At 39.9% G+C, this 22979-nt stretch overlaps 2 protein-coding genes across 9 annotated transcripts in view; one reads left to right on the top strand and one right to left on the bottom strand.

Moving 5' to 3' along the window:
- The window catches only part of KCTD9 (potassium channel tetramerization domain containing 9), a 44822-nt gene extending 34991 nt beyond the window's left edge, over positions 1-9831 (bottom strand). The window contains exons 1-2 of one of the 4 annotated variants that reach the window (XM_032855795.1): positions 8948-9123; positions 8023-8681 (exon numbers count right to left, since the gene is read on the bottom strand). In XM_032855795.1, the coding sequence (XP_032711686.1) occupies positions 8023-8058 (36 nt within the window). In that variant the 5' untranslated portion in view covers positions 8059-8681; positions 8948-9123. The other 3 variants (XM_032855797.1, XM_032855796.1, XM_032855794.1) reach the window with 3 other exon arrangements.
- A 124-nt stretch (positions 9832-9955) lies between these two features.
- CDCA2 (cell division cycle associated 2) overlaps positions 9956-22979 on the top strand; it is a 44460-nt gene continuing 31436 nt past the window's right edge. For 2 of the 5 annotated variants that reach the window (XM_032855783.1, XM_032855787.1), the window contains exons 1-6: positions 9999-10169; positions 10643-10706; positions 10802-10975; positions 12097-12251; positions 20037-20187; positions 21796-21995. In XM_032855783.1, the coding sequence (XP_032711674.1) occupies positions 10643-10706; positions 10802-10975; positions 12097-12251; positions 20037-20187; positions 21796-21995 (744 nt within the window). In that variant the 5' untranslated portion in view covers positions 9999-10169. The other 3 variants (XM_032855784.1, XM_032855785.1, XM_032855786.1) reach the window with 3 other exon arrangements.

Genomic DNA, 22979 nt, shown 5'->3' with positions numbered 1-22979 from the left:
ATATTTACTGTTTATGATAACATTTACTACATCAACCACCATGTGAAAGGTAACAACTTCCCACTTCATTTAATTCTTCAGTAACTACTGATATTATAAAAGCCAGATTTTAGCTAACATTCTAAATACAGCCAACAGCTGGGATACAGTGAATTGTTCTCTCCTGCTTTACATCAGGCACAGTAAGATAGATGTAGGAGCAATGCAACCGCATAGGTGGGGAGGCTGAGAATCTCTACATGTAGTTGTTTTTTGCTTCAGTGTAATTTTAACTATGGGCTCCCAGTGGCTGATTTGTATAGCGTTACCATTATCAGTTAGGATCACTGAAAATTAAGAATAAAACATAGATGAGGGGCTGACCATGAAGAATGAACAGCCAATCAACTTCCCACGGGATACTGGATCAAAGTGCCATATGAAATAAGAAACAAGGCTGATCCTTTGTTTACCAGTGACTGGAGTTTAGTAGACCTTGAATTTTCAGTTAAATAAATGAAGTGAATAGCAGGGTATAGAGGGAATTGTTTGCCAATAAGGAAGTGTGCAATCTTCATGGCAGAGTACTCAGATTCCCAACTGTCTTCTCTTGGATAAAAAAGATTAAAGGACAGATAACTATAGCAAGCTGGGGAATTCTAGGAAAGAGTTGTAGGCAAGCACAATTTTAATGGGATGTAGGTGGATTAAAAGTCATACACAATCCAAGTGTCCTTAACAGATGAACGGATAAACAAAATGTGATAAATACACACAATGGAATATTATCCAGCTATTAAAAGGAATGAAATTCTGATACACGCTACAACATAGATGAATCCTGAAGCCATATGCTAATTAAGCCAGACACATAAAAGGGCAAATATTATGTAATCCCACTTATATGACATAGGCAAATTCATAGAGGCAGAAAGTAGAATAAAGATTACCAGGGGGGAGGGTGAATTGGAAAGTCATTGTTCATATGTAGTTTCTACTAGGTATGATAAAAAAGTTTTGGAAGTAGGGGTGAGGTTACACTGTGAATGTACTTAATGCCAATGAATTGTATGCTTAAAAATGGCTAAAATGGTAACTTTTATGTTATGTACATCTTGCCATGGTTTAAAAAAAAAAATAATGGAAAGCACTTGGCAGTGTCTCAACACAGCAGACATGCCATACATAACTGAAACCTGAATAAAATTGTGTCTCCTTTATTTCCTATCATTTTTTCGCCTCTGTATTAGAGCCTGGAATTCTGTTACTGCAGATACATGTTCCTGGGATAAAAGGAAGAGAAAAAACACAAGGCATTACATGCAGCAAACCCATCTGGGCAGAGAAAGGGTGTGGAGAGAAAACAGAAAAGAATCAAAAGCATATAAACACAAGAGACTGACCAAAGCAAATGTAGATCGACTTTTACAGCCAGGAAACTGCCAGGGGAGAGTAAGAAAATCCTTTCCAATTTCAGCATTCTTGTCATAGTTGCCATTATGTAATAAGTATTTAATTGACCTTTGCCTCTTACATATCTTTACATGGCTTTGGTTGATTTGACATTATCCTCTCCTTGCTAGAACATCAACTTTCTCCCCCAACATTTCTTTTCACTCCTCTCCCTCAACCAGCCATATCACAAAATGGAGGAAAATTTAATATATCGATGTTATGCAACTGACACAATTAGAGGCCAGCAATTAGAGAAAGTAGTAGTGAAATTATTGCAAGAAATCTCACAGTTCTGTAGATTTGAAAACTGCCCTCAAGTTGGGCTACCACTCTTATTTTTCATTTGAAGGGCATTTTTGGCATTTGTTTTTTAATTAGATCACTTTAGCTTTACTTTATTGAGCATACTAACAAATAAGATGGAATTATATTGTAAACATAATATTCAAAATCTGTCTTATGAACCAATCAGAATATCTAATTTAAAAATAGATATATACCAACATAAAAATGTGATAGGCTTGGAAAACATTTTAAGTTGATAAGAAAGTCTCTAACAGACTGGCTCATGTACCTTTATGTAACAGCTTTGTTGGGGAGAAAGCAGCAATGAAAATCCTGTATATCATAGATAAGAGCTTTGTTATATACTAAGTTTATTTTAGTCCTCAGAGAGGCCGAGCATTTATAAAATGATCATGCTAAGAATGGTTATTTGCTTTCTGTGTGGTATGCTCCCCAGGGTGGACCTGGAGTTCCCAAGTTACTGGGATTATCCACTTTAATAAATAAGGCACTAGGGGCGCCTGGGTGGCTCAGTGGGTTAAAGCCTCTGCCTTCGGCTCAGGTCATGATCATAGGGTCCTGGGATCGAGCCCCGCATCGGGCTCTCTGCTCAGCGGAGAGCCTGCTTCCACCTCTCTCTCTCTGCCTGCCTCTCTGCCTACTTGTGATCTCTGTCTGTCAAATAAATAAATAAAATCTTTAAAATAAATAAATAAATAAATAAATAAGGCACTATACTTAGAATGGAAACATTCTAAGTATGTATGCAAGTACATGGAGTAAATAGAGAAGTGCTTCTAGTTTAGTTAATGATCACCATATTATGCTACTATTTAACTTAATCCTTTCTAAATTTCAGACCCCAAGACAAGTGAAAGCCATCTACCAACTGGGAAAGCCAATGTTATACTATGTCTAGGAGGGCATATCAGTTTAGTGAGTTTTAATTTGCCTTTAAACACCATTTTCAAATTGTAACCTATGTTATTCAAATTTAAAAATTACATAAAATGTACATAAAGCATTTTTTCTTTATGCCCATATTGTCTATTAACTAATATACTATCAAAAAATACTTATTCAATTTATGCAGGCTGATTTATTCAACCAAACCATCAGTCACAATTACTAAACACAGAACTCAATTTACTCTACCTACACTTTTAGTTCAATACTAAAATTGGGGGGGGGCTGGTTTTTATTTAAATTTCAGTTAGTTAACAGTTTAACATTAGTTTCAGGAGTTCGATATAGTGATTCAATACTTGCATACAACACCTGGTGCTCATCATAAGTGTACTCCTTCATCCCCATCCCCTATTTCATACATCCCCCCAATCCTGCCTCCCCTCTGGTAACCATCAGTTTGTTCTCTATAGTTAAGTTTGTTTCTTGATTTGCTTCTCTTTTTCCCCTTTCCTCTTTGTCTTATTTCTTAAATTCCACATATTTTAAAATTATTTTGTTCCTAAAAAAGAGAACATAACCTTAGGTCAAGAAGGCAAATATTAAAATATTAAATATTAAAAAGTTTTGAGAGTATCAAGCATTGAGGAGCATGTGGATCAGTGGGAAGGTTTATGCAATGCTGGTGGGATATAAAATTACTGCAGTAACTCTGAAAAACAATTTGGCATTTTAAAAAATTAAACATTCATATACCTAACACCCAATACAGTTCACTCTTGAACAATGCAGGGTTTTAGGGCACCAACTCCCCCTCTCCTGTGTAGTTAAAAATCCACGTATAACTTCAGACTCTTCGAACACTTTACTAATAGCCAACTACTGACCAGAAGTCATACCAGTAACATAAACAGTCAATTAATATATACTGTTTAAGTTATGTTCCTCTATTTTTATAACAAGGTGTGCTCGAGAAAATATATTCATAGTACTATAGGGTATTTATAAAAGAAAAAAATCTACACATAAGTGGACCTGTGCAGTTCAAATCCATATTGTTCAAGGGTCAACTGTTAGTACAACTTATATTCACGGAGCATTGGTTCTCAAAAATGTGGTCCCTAGGGGTGCCTGGGTGGCTCAGTAGGCTAAGCAGCTGCCATCACCTTGGGTCACGGTCCTGGAGTACTGGGATCTAGGATGGAGCCGAGCCCCAAATCGAGCAGGGGGTAGGAGAGTGGAGCCAGATTCTTCCTCTGCCCTTCCCCCTGCTCATGTTTTCTCTCAAATAAATAAAATCTTAAAAAAAAAAAAAAAAAAAAAGGTGTGGTCCCTATATTGGCAGCATTAGGCTCACCTTGGAAATATGTTAGAAATTCAAATTCCTAGCCCCACCCTAGATCTGCTGAATCTGAAGCACTGAGGATGGAGCCCAGCAATGTGTTTTCTCCATTCCTCCAACAGATCCCAATGCATGCTAAAGTTTGCAATGCACTGCCCTAGAAAAATGCTTGCATGGGTGCACCAGGATACCTACACAGGAATATTCATGGCAACACTGTTAATTTAATAGCGAAATATAAAGAAATGAAAAACCCAAATGTCCACTGACAGGAGGATGGATAAAATGGGATAGTGCTTGTAATCAATGGACTATTATAAAGCAGCAAAAATAAACTATGTGTAACGTTATGGATGTAATCTTAGAAATACTATATTGAATGGAAAATATAAGTTCAAAGATATTACATATGACATCCATTTAGGATATGTCCCAAAGATGACAAATATACAGTTCAGTTATATATAGTTATACAGATCAGTTATATCTATTAAAGATGTATATAACAAATTTAAAAAAATATATATAACTATCTAATAACTGAACTATTAAAGACACACAGCAAAGAGAAATACAGCATTCATGAAATTAGCTGACTTCACAGATAAGCAGGGGGATAGGAAAGTGAATAAGCACATTAAGTTTTGGTAATATATTTTTTCTTATGTTGTGTGGCAGGTTTACTGATATTTGGTATATTATTTTCCTCTTAAGTATTATGCATATTAATATTCTTTATATGTATCAAATGTATTTTTTAAATGTTTTAAAATTGAAGAGCAAAGTTCTTATTAATGTTTAGATCTCAATAGGCAAAGGTCACATAGATTTCATCTTTCTTCAACTTAATATAATGGATTCAAATCTGGATACTTTACATCAACAACATTTCTGACCTAATATCAAAGCCAGAAGAAAACAATTATGTCCTGGATAAAGAGTGTAAACATCAGTATAGGAGATCTATCTCACATCCCTTTATGTCTGCAGTGAGCTGGCATGGTTCCTTGTACAGAGGGTACTCAGTAAGTTCTGGCTGAAAAAATAAGCTATAAAAAGGTCTGTGACTTGCACAGCCTATTACTAAATATTCTGAAGTTAAAGCAACTCCTGTTCAAAATATACAGAAATTTTGAACTGACATTACTCAGAAGACACTTACAACATTCAGATGTCTGAGTCCTCAATTCAAATTCCTTAATGCTATTTATAGAGAATATTAAAAAGAAATAAATGGGAATTCTGAGGCATACGGAGAAAGGATGAGAGGATACACTGATCCTTTTGGAGCAACTAAAAAAACACATTTGAAGATCCCAATTTTTTAGAATTATGGCCTTCAAACATTTTTGATTATGTACCCCATCAGTAAAACATTTGGGGGCATGTGCTCAAACATTTGTATTGTATATTTACTTACTTATATATAAAGTTTACGCCACGGTCAGAAGAAACATATGATTTCCCAAATGAGGACCTTTATCGACTTTCAATATGCTACTGGCCGGTAAAAATCCCCTAAATATCATTAAATTTAGGGAAATCATGCCAAATGTAAAATTGATTTTAAACACTGAAAACAAACAAGAAAGGAAAAGAAAAACATCTTATTGTCTTTATATACTGGAAAATATTTTTAAACATCTTGCTAATTAGGGTGACCTCATTTCATCATCAGCTTATGTTTCAAAGAACAATATACTCTTAGGGAGTGGCTTACAGTTAATAACAGCTATTAAATAGGAATTTAAATAGTCTTCTTAAAATTCAGCACTTTTGGGGGTGCCTGAGTGGTCTAGTCAGTTGAGCATTCAACTCTTGGTTTTGGATCAGGTCATGATCTCAGGATCATGGGACTGAGCCCTAATTCATGCTCTGGCACTCATTGGGGAGTCTGCTTTAAAGATTCTCTCCCTCTGCCTCTCCTCCCACTTGCACACGTGCATGAGCGCCCTCACATAAATAGGTAAATCTTAAAAAACAAAACAAAACAAAACAAAAAAAACAAAAAAACCTGACACTTTGGGACTTTGTAGGTCAGAGATTTTTTTTTTCTTTTCCAAATCTCATGGTTTATATTTGGAGAAGTGGTAGCTCTGCTATCTTCTCATTGCTTACTTGTGTTCAGGTAACAGTCTTCAGTCTGCAGCTTTGAAGGAATCTTTTACAGCCACTTGGCATTTTGGTGAAGGTTAATTTAGTTAAAACTGGATAATGCAATCTTAACCCGCACTCGTATGCTTCAGTACATCACAATACACCAACATGAACCAATCGGGGAAGAAGTTTTCACGTATGAACGCACTCCCTTCTCTCAGTAGACTTGAGACCACTTGACACATTCAGTAATGGAAAACATCTGTCTTTATGGATTAAAAAATCAAGTTTTCATATGATTATATATTTCCAGGTAAAAATATAAATAAAAAGTGTAATATTTCTTCTTAAACTCTCCTGGCTCCTCTTGCACACCCTCTGTGGTGTACTACCTCACTCTGGCAAGCACTTGTGTTAGAGCACGCACAGCCCTCTCCACAACTACATCAAAGCATGTACTAGTGACACTTAATGTTCATTCAGTATATAGAAAAGTCACGGTAAGCATATGATTGTAGTTCCCTGCAGTAAGTCTCTGCCTCTCCAAGCCCAGGCTTTAGGTCCCAGTCTGGCAACCATTGAAGCAGCTTTATAGGAGGGAAACTTATTTGAAAAAACAGACACTAATCTTTTAGTTTAGAACAGGAAGCAAAAATAGAAGCTAGGTTAATAAGGAGAGACTAAAAGTGACAGATATTCCAACAGCTGGATGGGAACTCAAACTCTAATAGTAGTGCTCTGTTTCAGCATGTCTTTCTTGAACATCGTGTCACGATCATGACAATCCTGGCTAACTCTAGTCACGTTATTTACATAAACATGCAAGCTATTAACGTATTCTGTGCTCTTTTGTCAAATAAGAGTAATTACAGGTTTTTTTTTTTAATCAGCTGGAGAGAGAGGAAACACTGAGAACTTTGGCAAAGTATATGTTTTCTAATTGAGTAGTAAGGATTATAGTATGATCTGTTTTTAATATTGAATCATACTAGTATTCTTTCTCCAGTCTGGGTCTTTATGATCTTCACAACATAAATATATTTATCTTTATTTACTTGAGATGTGTTTTTTTTTTTTTCAATCTTTTGAGACTCCCTTCAAAATATTTTTAAAAAATTTAAAAATTTAAACCCCAAAACCTAATCTGGTCAAAACTAGATAGCTTTAAAATATATATGGTTAAGATTAACATAGCTGATCTTTGAAAGAACAAAATCCAGTGGTTTCAGAGGAGAATTAGAGCTAAATATTTATGACTGAGTCTAAACATCTTGTCTTTCAGAGAGAAAAAGATGCTAGATAAAACGGTCAACCAAAGGTCTGTTTTTGATAACATATTACAATTGTTTGGCTATACTAATTTTTTCTTCCAGTAACAATGTAAGTTTTAGATTATTAGTAGCTAACAGACAAAACAGGTTTAGAAAGTTAATGGTCAGAAATAGTATGAGCCCTGTGAAGTATATTTTGAAGTAATATTTATGAAAACTCAAGAACTTGAATATATGCCAGTTGTTTTTATACATTAAATCTCTAAAATCAGAATTACACAAAATTATAGTCAACAAGCTATACGTGGTTCAAATTTTTGGAGCAGATTTATTTAAAATTTCAGAGTAGGGGACGCCTGGGTGGCTTAGTTGGTTGGACGACTGCCTTCGGCTCAGGTCATGATCCCGGAGTCCACGGATCGAGTCCCGCATTGGGCTCCCAGCTCCATGGGGAGTCTGCTTCTCTCTCTGACCTTCTCCTTGCTCATGCTCTCTCTCACTGTCTCTCTCTCAAATAAATAAATAAAAATCTTAAAATAAAATAAAATAAAATTTCAGAGTAGTTCGAAAGCCATTTTTTATGCCGGGGCAAAATTACACTATTTAAAAACGTACTGTTTCCAAAACATGCAAGAAACGAAGTATTGTATTCTGGCAAATAATATAGTGAGGTCAATTTACCTTTACCTTAGACTCTAAGGCATAGTTACTTCTAGATGTCATTTAGCCACATCATAAATGTCTGCCTTGAACAGTCAAATTTTCCAAAGAAGCCGAACAAGTTTCATGGGTGGGGCAAGAGGCTTGAGAAGGAACGGAATTCATTTTGGCTTGCTCCAGCCTTGGAAAAAACATTTGGTACCACACCCTCAACAAAGGCCTAACACAGCAACTAGTAATCCAATCAACCCACTTCGGTCCATTGTGACAGTCTCCTAAGGAACTAAATAAAACAAGGCGAAATAAAAAAGTGAGTACGTAAGTTTGGCGGCGGCGGGGCTTGGGGCGCCTACAAGATAGAGAGGTAGGAACCATCAAGCAAATGTCCTTAATTTTCAATCTTCTATTCGCCCTAGGATAGAAGAATATTTGACTTATCCACCGACAGGCAGTTTTATTCTTTCTACCTGATCAACCTTCCGAGTCTGCCTTAGTTGTTAACCACCACTTTCTGGAGCAGACCATTACTCAGCACCAAGGTGGCAACGAGCGCCCTCGTACAGCCAGGGGTGGGGGGCAGCAGGGTCTTCGGGGAGGAGGTGGAAAGAGGAACACCAGCACCAAGCGCTCAGGTGATAGCGGCCCTCCCCTCGCCCTCCGAGTCCTCCGCTTTCCAGGACCCACACCTGGACGAGGGAACGATAAAGCACAAGCTGACCTGCGCTGGCCCCCAGGGCGGCGAGGGAGTCGAAGGGCAGGCTCCGGCCAGGAATCCCGCGGGTGGGGAGGAGGCCGCGGGAACCCGACGTTCACCTCCCGGACGTCCTCCACCCCGGCGCACGCCCACCTCCCAGCCCCTCTCCCCAACTTCAGCCCTCTGCCCTGCCAGCCCGTTCCGCGCTCCGCTGCCCTCTCCCCCCACAGGCGGCCAGCCTCCTACAGACCTCCTTACCTTTCCATTCTTGGGGCTGCCGTTAAGGAACAGGGTCACCCGCCTCATCGCGCTGCCCCCACTGGGTCCTGAGTGAGTCGCCACCCTCCCACCTGGCTCTCCTCCCACCTTTTTCTTCTCCCGCCCTACCCCTCCCTCCACCCACTCGGACTCTCCTCCCTTCGCCACCTTCCTTTTCTTACAGAGACACACTCGCACGCACTCTCGGTCCCACACCCCAGGGTTGGCCGGTCCTCCCTTCCCACCCCGCCCCTGGGCTCCTCAGTCAGCCTGGGACCCTTCCCCCACCTCTCCCAGACTGACTCTAAGATTCACCAATCAGCCGGCAGCGCCAGCCAGAACTCAGCCAATTATCGCCCAGCACTGGGTGGGCTCATACTAACCCAGCCCAGGTGGAGGGAGGGAAGAGAGGTTGCAGTCTTGCAGACGGGAAGGGTTATCAGCCAATCAGCACAACCTGGAGCCGAACGGCGGCTCTAGGCGTTACTGAGCAGGCGCAAACCCCCATACCAGGTAGAGCTCATCTGCATAGGGAGGCGGGGTTGGAAGGAAAGAGGTGGAGCGCTAGCAGAGACCCATACAAGTCAGCGCCTCCGCCCACTCGCTCAAACCACGGTCTAAACGGCCGCGGTCCGGACTGGATGATTGGGCAAGAGCCCGCCCGTCGTTCTGCAAGGATTGGCCCAGTGATTCTTTTCGAAGTTTGCAGCATCCAATTGCAAAGGGGGGGCGGAGCTAAGACGCTAACCGAAGGATTCCTCCGCGAGACTCTCACGGAAAGTAGTACCCCCTGGATACAGATTAGCAGCCCGTCTCTCTGGTTGGCGCGTCACCCGCAGCTAGTGGTGGCTTCTCTCGAGCTCACCAAGCCACTCCTGGTCCTGGGAGGACTAGGTACAGGCCCGGGAGAGTTCGGGGTGCGCGTGGACACGTGTGGACAACGGCGGCGTAGAGATTCCTGGATTAACTCCGACGCCAAGGAGGCGGGGCCGGAGATTTGAATCTGGCGGCGGGCGGTGGGCAGCGGCCAGCGGAGGAGAAGGTGGGGATCGCGGACGGCTGGGTTGGAGTTCCTCGGGCCGGACGGAGGCAGCTCCCGGCGGCCGGCTTGGTGGCCGACAGTTGCCTTCTCGAGCGAACCGTCAGCACCTGCACGACACTCAGGCGGTGGAACGTTCCAAATAAATCCAGTGGGAGGAGAGCCCCGCTGCGGGAGTGAGAGGTAGGGCCGGGGCCCTGGTCCTGCAGAGCTGCTTCTGGGCCGTGCTTCTCAAAAGCGTGGTCTCACTTATCCTGCTCCACGGAGATGGTGGTCCTCCTGAGACCTGAGCCGGAACCCCCGCGTGCTTTCTAAAATGCGGGTTTCCTGGAGTCCAGCCAGACCTACTTAATAGAATTTCTGGGAATCCGCAAAGCTGTGTCTGTAACAGGGTACCCAGATGATTCAGGTGTTCGCCAAGGTTGAAAAGCCATGAGTTCTAGTGTGAGGTCTGCTTTGTTGCATTCCCCAACAGCAGTTTCCTGCATTTCTCTTTTTTAAAAGCCCTCAAAATACCCTCTTGGCCTCTATTTTTGTGCCTGTATAGATTGTGTATAGATCAGAATTCAGTCTTGAATGAGAATCTTGATCAAATCTTTAATATTGAAAATGGGGTTTCTTTTCTTTTTTTCTTTTTTCTTTTTCTTTTGTTTAAGATGGATAGCGACCCCAAAGACAGCGAGCCTCTTGAAACCAAGGAGCCTGCTCTTCGTGATGATGGTATGTAGTGTTCTGTTGCCTCCTTGTAAAATGTGAGGTTTAGGTGTTTGTTTTCATAATGATGTTTAGCCCTCACAACATGTTGTCTGTTTCAGAAAATTCCTCTTTCATTTTGGGAAATGGGAATCTTGTAACTCCCCAGAAGCATGAACCTGAAGTGACTCCTAATGGTTGCACACTGGATACTTTCAAGTCACCTTTGGACTTTTCCACAGTAACAGTAGAGCAATTGGGAATTACACCTGAAAGCTTTGTAAATAACTCTTCAGGTAAAAGAAGTTTATTGCAGTGCTTTTGAAGTTTAGAAATAACTGTAATGCAGTTTTGTGCATCTAATCTACCCTCTCCCATTACTTTGACTCTACAAATGTTCCGTTAGGGAGATTTCTGTGAATATGCACGGTGCAACTAGCATAGCAGAATATTCGGTTCCCAGGGCAAGCAGCATAACGTTCAACAGTGTGCCCTGTGCCCAAACTGGGAAAGAATACACATGTGAACCACTTTTGACCTGACTCCTCTAAGTAGTAATAAATTTTATGCTTACATATGGCAAAAATACGAGAAAGTTGAGCTATTAGGAAAGATTGGGTATGCCTCTTTCAAAATCACAAGCAAAGTTGACTCGGACGAATCTGCAAGGAGTAGAAATGAAATTCATCTGTGAAGTCGGATTTAGGTAAGAGAGGAAATAAATGTGAAACTGGGATCAGATTGGAGAAGAGTATTTAGAAATAGAAGGTGAAGGAAGGCTGAAAAGTCAGAGGGCACTAGACTGAATAATGCATGTTGTAGACAAGACCACAGTGATGTGCCATTCTGTGTTCCATTCTCAAGAACGTTATCCATAAGCCTTTAAAGAAAAAACTGGATTCATTTTGTGCTCTTCAGCATGCGGCCAAAATGCAGCGTAGCGTGTGGAAGGTGGATTGGTTTCTCAGAGAAACAGGATTTTGAAGAATTGAGAACATGGGAGTACACGTGCCAAAGTGGAGAGAGCTTTCTTTTCAGTTCTTGGGGATAAGACAGACTAATTCCGAAAAAAGAGAAGTTATTAGTCCAAAGCTAGACATTACCCATTCCTGTGTGCAGGAAATATAAAACAAAAATGAGAACTATTAAAATATGTGTTCATGTACTCATTCCACAACTCTCTGATCAATGTTTTCTATGTGCCAGGCACTTCCAGAAGCAAGGAATAAATCAATAAACAAAGATCCCTATCCATCTGATGATGTGTGAATAAGTTCCTCTATAATTCTCTGTTTAGATTTCCATAATAGGTACTTCTCATGTTCTCTCTTAGGCGGGTATATTACAGGGAATTCAGTACATGATTACTCATGATTGCCTTGTTTTGTTCCAATTTAAAAGACAGTTTTCGTTATAGGAAAGTCCTCATCCTACCTTAAAAAATCCAGACGACGTTCTACAATCGGTGCTCGGGGCTCCCCTGAAACAAACCATCTTATTCGTTTTATTGCTCAGCAGCGGAGTTTAAAGAAGGCAGAGAAGTCTCCTTTGACACAGAATTCCCCTTTTCTGGTATGATATTCTTCTAACTTCTGTCATGAATTCTCTTACAAAGCTTTCATACCGTGTTTCTACCTTCTTGTGCATCTCATCTGTTTTTGGAGCTGGGGAGGTAATGTTTTCTCTGTCTTTACGGCGAGTGTTCAGTTTTCACTGATACTGACGTTGAGCATGGCTATGTTAAGAATCAGGAAATCCTGGATAGAAATGGTTTTCTAGAGGAGCTATTTTATTTTGCAGGGTTTTTTGTTTTGTTTTGTTTTTGCCAGTTGTTTTTCTCTACAATGAAGTGAGGTAGTGTTTTTCAACCTTTTTCTTTTAATATTTATTCTTGAAGCATCTTAATTTCTTTTTGAGTAAGAGTTCCCCCAGGACAAAATATATTTGGGAAAACCTGACGAAAAGGAAAAAATTACTTGTCTGCTGATGAGGAAGGATATAGCTATTTTTGCGGATTTTTATAAGAATAATCCATGTTCCTAAAAAGTCAATAGTGTGCAACAGTGTCTATGAAAGACACAGTTAACGCTTCCCCTTCTTGAAGGACAGCTACTTATATTGTCTCTTTTGGTACTAGCCTTCCTATTTTAAAATGTACTTTATTGCCACTTCTTTATTTTTCAGTTTTAGACACTATACACAAGGCTACATAGTGCAGTGGTTCTCAGAGATTATCTGACCATCCCGGGGAGCTCAGCGTCCCATTCAAGAGGTCTGTGAGGTTAAAACAGGTTTTTGTAATAGCGCCAAGGTGTTTGCCTTTTTCCACTATGTTGTTTGCATTCACAGCACAGAAGCAATGGTAGGTAAGATTGAAGGCACCAAGCTATCATTTTATTCCACACTCCTAAGCCTTCACAGGGAATGATAATGCCAGGTTCATTTACTATCCCTGATGATGATGCAGTGAACATTGTAAATTTTATTCTCCACCCTTGTGTTATGTGTGATTGAAATGGGAAGTATGCTTCAGGCACTTCTAAAGTACATACAGAAGAATAATGGATGTTCTGGAAAAAAAAAAAAAAATCATGTGTGTAATTGTTTTGAGCTGTAATCTGAACTCTGGCCACTTTTTTTCATGGAGCATCATTTTTACTTGAAAGACTGACAGTCATCATGCTTAGTCAGACTTGGAAATGTGAATAACATTTTCTCAGAAATGGACAGTTAACCTGCCCCTTCAAGGAAAAATGGAAATGTTTCTTACTGCTTAAAAAACTTGAGTTTTCAGGAGAAAATTAGAATTTGGAAAACTTGTGCTCAGTACCATGAGTTTGAGAACTTCCCACTAGCTAAACTTTCCTGATAAGATCAGTGGAGATATTAATGTATGTGATTTTCTTTAATACTACATAATAAAAGGTGTCAACATTTGGAAGATCTGCAGAAGTAAGTGAACCAGTATTTCCCTAATAACCAGTGCATGGAAAATATGCCCTCAAATTGCAAGAGACTCATAGGTTTTAGCCCACAGAATATGAAGGTTCATTGACAGAATTTCATATTTGACATTGCAACTGACTTTTAGGAAATCTTTGGGTTTTATGTTCCATGAAAGGAAGAGTAGCCACAATTCTGGAAAGCCTGTTAAAACACTCTTGATAGCTATCGTGCATATGAACTAATAACCTATTGTGATTCCCTATCTTTTTTATGGCCTGTTTTTTCATTTTAAGCTCTGTTCTTGTATTAAATAAAGAACATTGTGGCCTGTTAGGGACATTATATTTTTCTGGATGTTTTCGTCCTCCCCTTGCAGGATCTCTTTGCCTTCAGGTTCCATTTTGCTACCTGATTAGTTCAGACTCTGACTCATGCTCCGATCTTTCTTCAGGTATCTAGTGATCCTTGACACTCTGTTCATTTTTAAAAGTGAGACACTTTAAAAACTTGACTGAGAGGTCAGGGTGCATGGTCCAGTTTTGTTAGCCAATGGATTTCTGTGTAGACATGGCCACTTTTTCACTGGAGGAACTCTCAAGTATCAGAATCCTGTGGTACTTTTCTTTTGGCAGATCTTTTTTCTCTGAAAGGAATTCCTGGGGTATAAACCTGAACCCCCCGACTCTGGAAATTAAGTGTCGAAAATGCCTGCAAGTCTTGATGTGAGCCAAAGGCAGATGCTATATTCTATATTAGAGTCACCGTGTTCCACCTTACTTCCCTATGACTCATTTTATAACTGGGAGTTTGTGCCTTTTGACTCCTTTTACCCATTTTACCGACTCCTGCCTTTGGTAACACCACTCTCTCCTCTGTAACTATGAACTCCTTTTTTTCTTTCTTTTTAAACTTTGAGCTTCCACATGTGAGTGTGACATTGCAGTATTTGTCTGTCTTTGACTTATTTCTGTTAGCGTAATGCCCTCAGGGTTTGTCCATCCATGTTGTCACAAATGGCAAGATTTCCTTCTTTTTTTCTGACTGAAAAATATGCTATTGTGTATACACCATATCTTCTTTACCCATCCATTCACTGATGGACATTTATTCAGTGATGGGCACTTAGGTTGTTTTCGTATCTTGGCTATTGCAAATAATAGTGGAGTGAACATGGGGGTAGATACTTCCTTTCAAGTTAGTGTTTTCATTTTCATTGGGTAAATACTCAAGTAGAATCACTGAATCTTAAGGTCATTTTACTTTTATTTATTTATTTATTTATTTATTTATTTTAAAGATTTTTATTTATTTATTTGACAGACAGAGATCCCAAGTAGGCAGAGAGGCAGGCAGAGAGAGAGAGAGAGAGGAGGAAGCAGGCTCCCTGCTGAGCTCGATCCCAGGACCCTGGGATCATGACCTGAGCTGAAGGCAGAGGCTTTAACCCACTGAGCCACCCAAGCGCCCCTACTTTTATTTTTTTTTGAGAGACCTCCATACTGTTTTCCATAGTGGCTGCACCAATTCACATTCCCAGCAACAGTGCACAGGGGTTTCCTTCATATCCTTGCCAACACTTATGGCTTATTTTTTTAATAGTCATTCTGATAGATGGGAGGTGATATCTCATTGGGTTTTGGTTTGTGTTTCCCTGATGATGAGTGATGTTGAGCATCTTTTCACATGTCTGTTAACCATCTGTGTCCTTGGAAAAATGTCTGTTCTGATCTGCCAATTTTTAAATTGGATTGCTTGCTTTTTTTGCTATTGAGTTACTTGAGTTTTGGGGGGTTTTATTTTGTAAGATTTTGTTTATTTGCTTGACAGCACAAGCAGGGGGAGCAGCAGGCAGAGGGAGAGGGAGAAACGGTCTCCCTGCTGAGCAAGGAACCCAATGGGGGGCTGGATCCCGGGACCTGGGGTCATGACCTGAGCCCGAAGGCAGATGCCCAATCAACTGAGCCACCCAAGTGCCCCAAATTACAGGAGTTCTTTGTATATTATATCAACCCTTTTATCAGATATGTTATTTGCACATATTTTCTTCCATCCAGTAGGTTGCGTTTTTGTTTTGTTGATGGTTTCCTTTGCTGTGCAGAAGCTTTTTAGTTTGATATAGTAAAATTTATTTTCACTTTTATTGCCTTTGCTTTTGGTGTTAAAACCTAAAACCCTTGCCAAGACTGGTGTCAAGGAGCTCACCACCTATTTTTATGATTTCATGTCTTTCAAATCTTTCATCAGTTTGAGTTAGTTGTGTAGGTGTAAAACTGTGGTTTAGTTTCATGGCTTTGAATGTTGCTGTCCAGTTTTCTGCATGACATTTTTGAAGAGACTGTCCTTTCCCCGTTGGATGTTCTTGGCTCTTGGTAAATGCCACTGGAATTTTGTTGGTAATTGCATTGAATCTGTAGATTGCTTTGAACAGTACGACATTTTAATGATACTCTTCCAATCCGTGGGCACAGAGTATCTGTCCATATATTTACATCTTCAGTTTCTTTCATCAGTTTCTTATGGTTTTCCTTGCATAGGTCTTTTACTTTCTTGGTTAAATTTATTTCTAGCTGTTTAATTCTTTTTGATGTAATTGTTTTTTTTTTATTTTGGTTTCCACTAGTTCATTAGTAGTGTATGGAAACACAACAGACTTTTTTCTATGATGGTTTTGTATCCTGCAACTTTACTGAAATCATTTATTCTAATGGGTTTTTTTTTTAAGATTTTATTTATTTATTTAACAGAGAGAGATCACAAGTAGGCAGAGCAGCAGGCAGAGAGAGAGAGAGAGAGAGAGGGAAACAGGCTCCCCGCTGAGCAGAGAGCCCAATGTGGGGCTGGATCCCAGGACCCTGAGATCATGACCTGAGCTGAAGGCAGAGGCTTAACCCACTGAGCCACCCAGGTGCCTCTATTCTAATGGTTTTTTAGTGGAGTCTTTAGTTTTCTATATTTAATATGCCATCTGCAAATTGTGACAGTTTTTCCTGTTTGTTTCCAATTTGGATGCCTTTTATTTCTTGTCTAATTTCTACTACTTAATCTTTTAGTATAAAGACATTAACTATTAACTTCCCACTGTGGATGGTAGAGAATTAGCCCTTCTCTCTTCCTTACGCTTTCTATCATACATACACATGTGTACTTCCCATTCTCCACAACTTCCTAATAGTTGGGTTACATAAGTATTCAGGTGTTTATATTACTATGACCACACAGGTCATACTGAGCTCGTTTTTCTTCAATTATGTTATCCTCCTTTTCTTTTGGTTCATTTTCCATTAGTACAAACAAATCTTAGTATCTCTTTAACTCCTCCTAGACCTCTAGGCATCCCATTTCCGTGCCTCTTCATCACAGCAAAACTTGGTGAGCGTATTGTCTGTCTGTCTTGCCCCACTTCCCTTCTCCCATCCTCTCTGCGGCTGCTAGCCACGCAAACTGGGCTTTTGTTTCTACCACTCTGTCAACAAGACTCTTGTCACCATTGATCCCTGGCCAAGACAAAGATTAAATCTAAGCATGCATCTTAGCCTTTCCTCAGCTTTTGAAATGTTCAACCACTCCCTCCTTTACAAACCTTCTGCACTTGGTTTATAGGATTCCATACTGACCTAGTTTTCCTTCTGTGTCATAGGTCATTCCCTCTGTGTTTCATGTGCTAATTCTAGCCTGCTTCCAGTTTTTCCTTAGAAATGCTTGAGTGCCTTAGGGCTCCCCTCTGTCCCCTTTTGTTTGCTTTCCTTAGGCAACGTAATCCCTTCCCATGGCTTCCATCATCAGCTGTAGACTGACTGCAAAATGTCTGACTTTGGCCCAGAGCTTCCTAGAACACTAGACTGTGTTAGATATCCAGTTGCCTATTCAACATCTTCACTTGGGTGTTTTTATAAGCATTTGGCCACACCCAAACTGTACATTTCTTCTCCCCACCAGCTTCTCCAGCCCGCTTCCCAGTCATAGGACATGGCACCATCATCCAGTTGTTCAGGCCAACTACCTATTAATGTTCCTTGGTTTCTTTCTTCCACATCCGGCACATCACTACCTATCAGAACCCTTTCTGTAAGTCCTCATGTCCCGCAGCTCCACTGCAACAACCCTTATATGTTTCCTGCCTAGATTACCAAAGGCACTTCCTTACTGCTCTCCTCAATTCCCTCCTTCCCTAATCCACCCAGCATCCCACAGAGCAGTCAGAGAGAGATTAAATCAGATCATTCCTTCTGCTGCTTAAAACCTTTCACTGGCTTTCTGTTATGCCTTGAATTAAACCCAGACCCCTTCTTTGAAGCTTGCATCGCCTTTCCTGATCTGAGCCTTGCCCACCATTAGCCTCATATCCCCATCTCCTTCCGTTTCCTGGGCATGATGCGGGTTTTTTTTCCCTGCTGCGTCCTGTTTTTTTCATCTAAGCTTTTGTTACTACAGGATGCCTTTCTCCTCCACTGCCACTTTCTCAGTGTTATTTTTTTTAAATTTTTTATAATTTAATTTAATTTAATTTTTTTTCAGTGATCCATAATTTGTGGTTTCCTCACTGTTTTGGTTCCAGCTTAGCTATTGCTTTCGATAGGATGCTCTTCTAACTCAAGCCAGAGCAGCACTTTTTCTTCATCACATTCCTTTTTCATCTTCTCACTAGCACTTCCTGTACCTGAAACTACATTAATATGTTTTCATAATTTCTGTCCAAAGTGTGATTTTCCCCCCCACTCTATGTCCTGAGCCCTTGGAACAATATCTGGTACGTGGAAGGAATGTTGTTGACTAACAAAGGTCATAAGACAAAAGAATAAAGCAATGCATTTTGAATGTTTCGTTTCCCTTATATATTCCCATTCTCCATCAGGAAATAGAGAAAAACAATTCTAACTAGGGACCTTGCATTTGTGTTAGGCAGCATTTCAGTGCTTTGAATTCCTAGGACATTAAACCTATCCCTATCGTGTTCAAATGGGAGTACCCAAAAGAAGCCCATTGGAGGTAAATTGTATGACTTTGGGATAACCTGTTTCTTTTCTCCATATCTCATAGAGAAGAGTTGGCCACCAGCTTTTTATGAATGTTGTGTGTTATGTCATAAAGGTTTACACCATCAACCATATTTGGATTTAAAATATTCTGTTATTATGTAACAGTTCGCTTTGTGAATGTATTTAACTGGGAATAGAATCAAGTGTGTGAACAGATCCACCATCAAACATGGCTTCAAACTTTTAACTGATTTTCCTCCAGATGATATCATAAAGGGAGGTAATTTTTTACTTTTATCTGTTGGTGTAATTTTTAAATTGTTATTAGCTTCAAATTAGTGGAAATATTAGACTAAATAGTAATGGGGGGGAGCTGGATAAAGAACTTAATAATTTATGGGTAACAGAACTCTTCAATTGTATGTTACTTGCATGTATCTGGCACTTCTCTCCCTGCCAGTGTCAATGAAATTGATGACTCCTTGACTAAAACCCTGTTAGCAGAGTTTCCAGAGCGCTCTTGTGCTTAAACCATCTATTTGGCTTTGTAGTTTTAGCATACGACAGCTTTTGGTGCTGAGGAAGTAAGGTCCTATGAAATCAGGAAAATTTAGCTGGGGAGAGGGTAAGTGTGAAGGTGGGTCTCTGAACTGCTCCGGGAACATCTGCGTCTTGTCCTGGCCTCCTGGGGAGGGGGTGTGTATGGACAGAAATAGGCAGTCAGATTAGCTTGGAATGACCTAGGTATGTTGAGACCCCCATGTGTCATGCAGATGGTTTTTATTGGTATATATATATATATATAGCGATTCTGGTGAACTTTCCAAAGTGGCAGGTTCTTCTTTCTTACCCCGTCTCTGGATTCAGTGCTTTCCTGTGTTCTCCATGTAATTGCTTACTTAGACTGGCCTCTCAAACATTTTTGTGCTCAACTTCTTTCCCTTTCCTAATCTGATTTGTCGAGACTGTCTCAGGTTATGAACTCAAAGTTAGGAACTCTAAAAGAGAGACCTTAAGCTCTGTAGGAAGAATCCTTTTAAAGAGTTTTTAGCCCCCAGATAACTGGGGATGTATTTTGCATGGGTGCTTTTTTTAAAGCTGTTCCCCACCTACTCCAGATTTCTGTCATGTGTGTGGCTTGACTAATAACAGTATTGAGGCCAGGTTGTACGTCTAGACATAACCACACAGCTGTTCTCTGGGCTTGGGTTGAAAACCGAGGGAGGAGCAGAGGAGAAACCAGGGTGATGGCAGCACCCGAAATACTCAAACTGAAAATACGTGATTCAAGGGAGAAGAGGCTCTGCCACACTCATTACCTCTGATCTTCAAAAAGCCTTTATGTATTTAGTCCTGGATACAATGGTTATAGGCCTAGAATAGAGAAGCTGTGTTTGATTTCTTTATAATACCCTCTATGTCTGTATTTTAACAGGGCAGTCCTATACCGTATCGAAATGTTAATTCTTTAAGGGAGCGAATGTCTGCCTTCCAGTCAGCTTTTCACTGCATAAAGGAGAATGAAAACATGATCGACCATCCTGAATTCTCAGAGGCTGAAGGAGAGTTCAAGACAATAGGCTCGTGTAAGTAAAAAGAATTCAGTTAGTTTGGACTTCTGTGTTTATTCAGAGACGCCTGTGAGGTATAAAAAAGATTTAGTTCCACAGTGTGAAGGCAGTCTTTTCTGAGCAGAGCTGTATTTTTAAATGGAGCCTAACATTTAAAATTTGGGAAATTTCACACAAAAATTTGGATTTCTGGTTTGTCTTGAAAAAACCTGATTTTTCACTCATTCCCAAGCCTGTAATTCCACATGGCCACAGTTGAGTTTTATGTGTTAACATGTCAGAGCTGATTGGCTTGTTTTATCTTTAGAATGAGGGAAATTTGAACATTTAAACCTTGATTTTTGGAAGTTGATTATTAAGCTTGGCAAGCATTTCTATGAATACCAAACAAACACCCAACCCTGTTATAAACAGATATATCTAATCTGACATCTTAATAGCCTGTCCTTTTCTTTACCATAACTTTTAGATTGGTTACTTTTTCCTATCACTTCTGATTTTGCAATCATAAGGCATTTGAAATGCCAGAATTGAACAAAGTCTTGACGTTACCATAATCATCATAACCATTCCTCGGTGCTTTGCATGCTGAGGTTCCACGTGATTTTGTTTTGGTTTCTTGAACCATCTTCAGGTACATTTCAACACCTCCTCACACGCAGATCACTGTTACTCAAGTCCCATTCATCTACCTCCCCAGTATGTGACCCACTCTGACATACTCGTTCGTATTTGTAGTTTGTAACTTACCTATTTTTCACTCCTGACCTGCATTTTAAAATATTTTACTGGCATGATTGCTCTAGTTCTGCAGACGACCAAATTCACTTTTTGTGGCTGGGAAGAACTGAGGCACATTTTGGCTGTATGTTTCATAAAATCATACACAGTCAAAGCAGAACCAGTATTAGAACATAACCACATCCTTTAAAATGTTCAGAAGAGGGGCCCCTGGCTGACTTAGTTAAGCATCTGTCTTAGGCTCAGGTCGTGATCTTGGGCTCCTGAGATGGAGTCCTGTTTCAGGCTCCCTGCTGAGTAGGGATCCTGCTTCTCCCTCTCCTGCCCTTCCACCTGCTCACATGTGCTCTTAAATCTTAAATCTTAAAAAAAAAAAAAAAAGTTAAAAAGGTTTCCTTGTATATTTTAAAATAGTGAGATACTATATCAGAAATGGAAATACATATTAGCATATCTTTGTACATTTTTAAAGTCTAGAAAAAAATTTTAATATTTATTCTTTTAGTAGTGATGTTCTCTTAGCTTTCAGCTAGATTTCTTCTGAATAGAAAAATGTACTTTTTTTTTTTTTAAAGATTTTATTTATTTATTTGACAGAGAGAGATCACAAGTAGATGGAAAGGCAGGCAGAGAGAGAGAGAGAGAGAGAGGGAAGCAGGCTCCCCGCCGAGCAGAGAGCCTGATGCGGGACTCGATCCCAGGACCCTGAGATCATGACCTGAGCCGAAGGCAGCAGGTTAACCCACTGAGCCACCCAGGTGCCCCGAAAAATGTACTTTTAATTGATAAAGTATTTAGATTCAAGCATTACATTTTCTGAAATTATTATGTGCAAAATTTAAAAGTGGTATAGTAAAAGAAAATATTTTTGCCTGTATATAGCCAAAAAGGAACATCTTGGTGGATGTCAAGAGTCTGAGTTCCCCGCAAACTTATCATCCAAGCGTCGAAGGATATCCTCTCAGAGTGGCTTTGATGAAAATTTCACAGATGCGGTTCATCTCCAGATATTCCATAGTGCCCCTTCTCCTAATACAGGCAAAATGTGTGCTGTTGAAGCTGCACCTGCAGATTTTTCCGAGGTAATTCACTGACCAGAGTCCTAGGAAAATGAAGCTTTGGTTTTTCTGGCTGGACAGTTTTAAGACTGTCAGAACCCTTTTCCAGCTAGGGTGCCTTGTTTTCTTATATTGTAGCTGAGTTTTCAATTATGCTGTGTGTGTATGAATCTCCTACTTGTTAAATTTTTTATTGTTAGCTTATTGGTTAGACAGTTTTGATGAATATGTTGCTTTTGGTTACAAAAAAACATTTAATGAAAATATTAAGCCCTGTGGTCTTCTGCTTGCTAGTTATTGTTCTAGATACTGATGGTATAGCTGTGAGAAAATCATGGTCCTGCCCTCGAGCATTAGTCTGCTGGAGGAAGCAGAAACAGGAGCATATTATTTACGCAACTGGCAAATGAGCTGAAGATTCTCTATGGGCTGTGATGCTTAGGTCTGAGAGGTCTTGCACTTGGCTTTTCTGCCTCTACCTGCTTTATTACTGGCTAGGAAGCAGGGTGCTGTTTAGCAATTTCTCCTTTGCTCTGCTCACTTCTTTCAAGTAGGTGTAGGGATTTTTGTTGTTTATGACTACCTAAAGCCTGTCAAGATTATCAAAAAATTGTAAGCTCCATGAATTAAATACTACTATTGAGGATTCTTGACCTTCACTCACGTGTAAACAGGAAGCTTGTTCTCTCATCATTGGCTTTCCATGATTTAGTTCTGGTGTGACATAGCTGGTTCCCATATCTTTAGTTAGAGCAGACACCTGACACCATTAGATCTGAAACTTTTTATCTGTAACTTCTCTGTCACAAAGACTCAGAGCATATTCTGTTGATCTGATTTGGACTGGCATAATAAATGTTTGCTAGTAAGATTCTTCAGGGCCCAGTGGGTTTCATTTGTAGCTTACAGTCACTTACAATTTCTGCTCCCTCTGTTTTTTTCTAGTTGATATGAAATTATCATCCGGCAAAATCAATAGTTTTTCATCATCACTTTGGGCATACACCA

This window comes from Lontra canadensis, unplaced genomic scaffold, assembly GCF_010015895.1.
Source record: "Lontra canadensis isolate GAN:19392208 unplaced genomic scaffold, GSC_riverotter_1.0 scaffold10, whole genome shotgun sequence".
In the NCBI taxonomy this organism is placed as follows: domain Eukaryota; kingdom Metazoa; phylum Chordata; class Mammalia; order Carnivora; family Mustelidae; genus Lontra; species Lontra canadensis.
The sequence above is the reverse complement of the archived record's forward strand: the minus strand, read 5'-3'. Positions and strand labels throughout refer to the sequence as shown.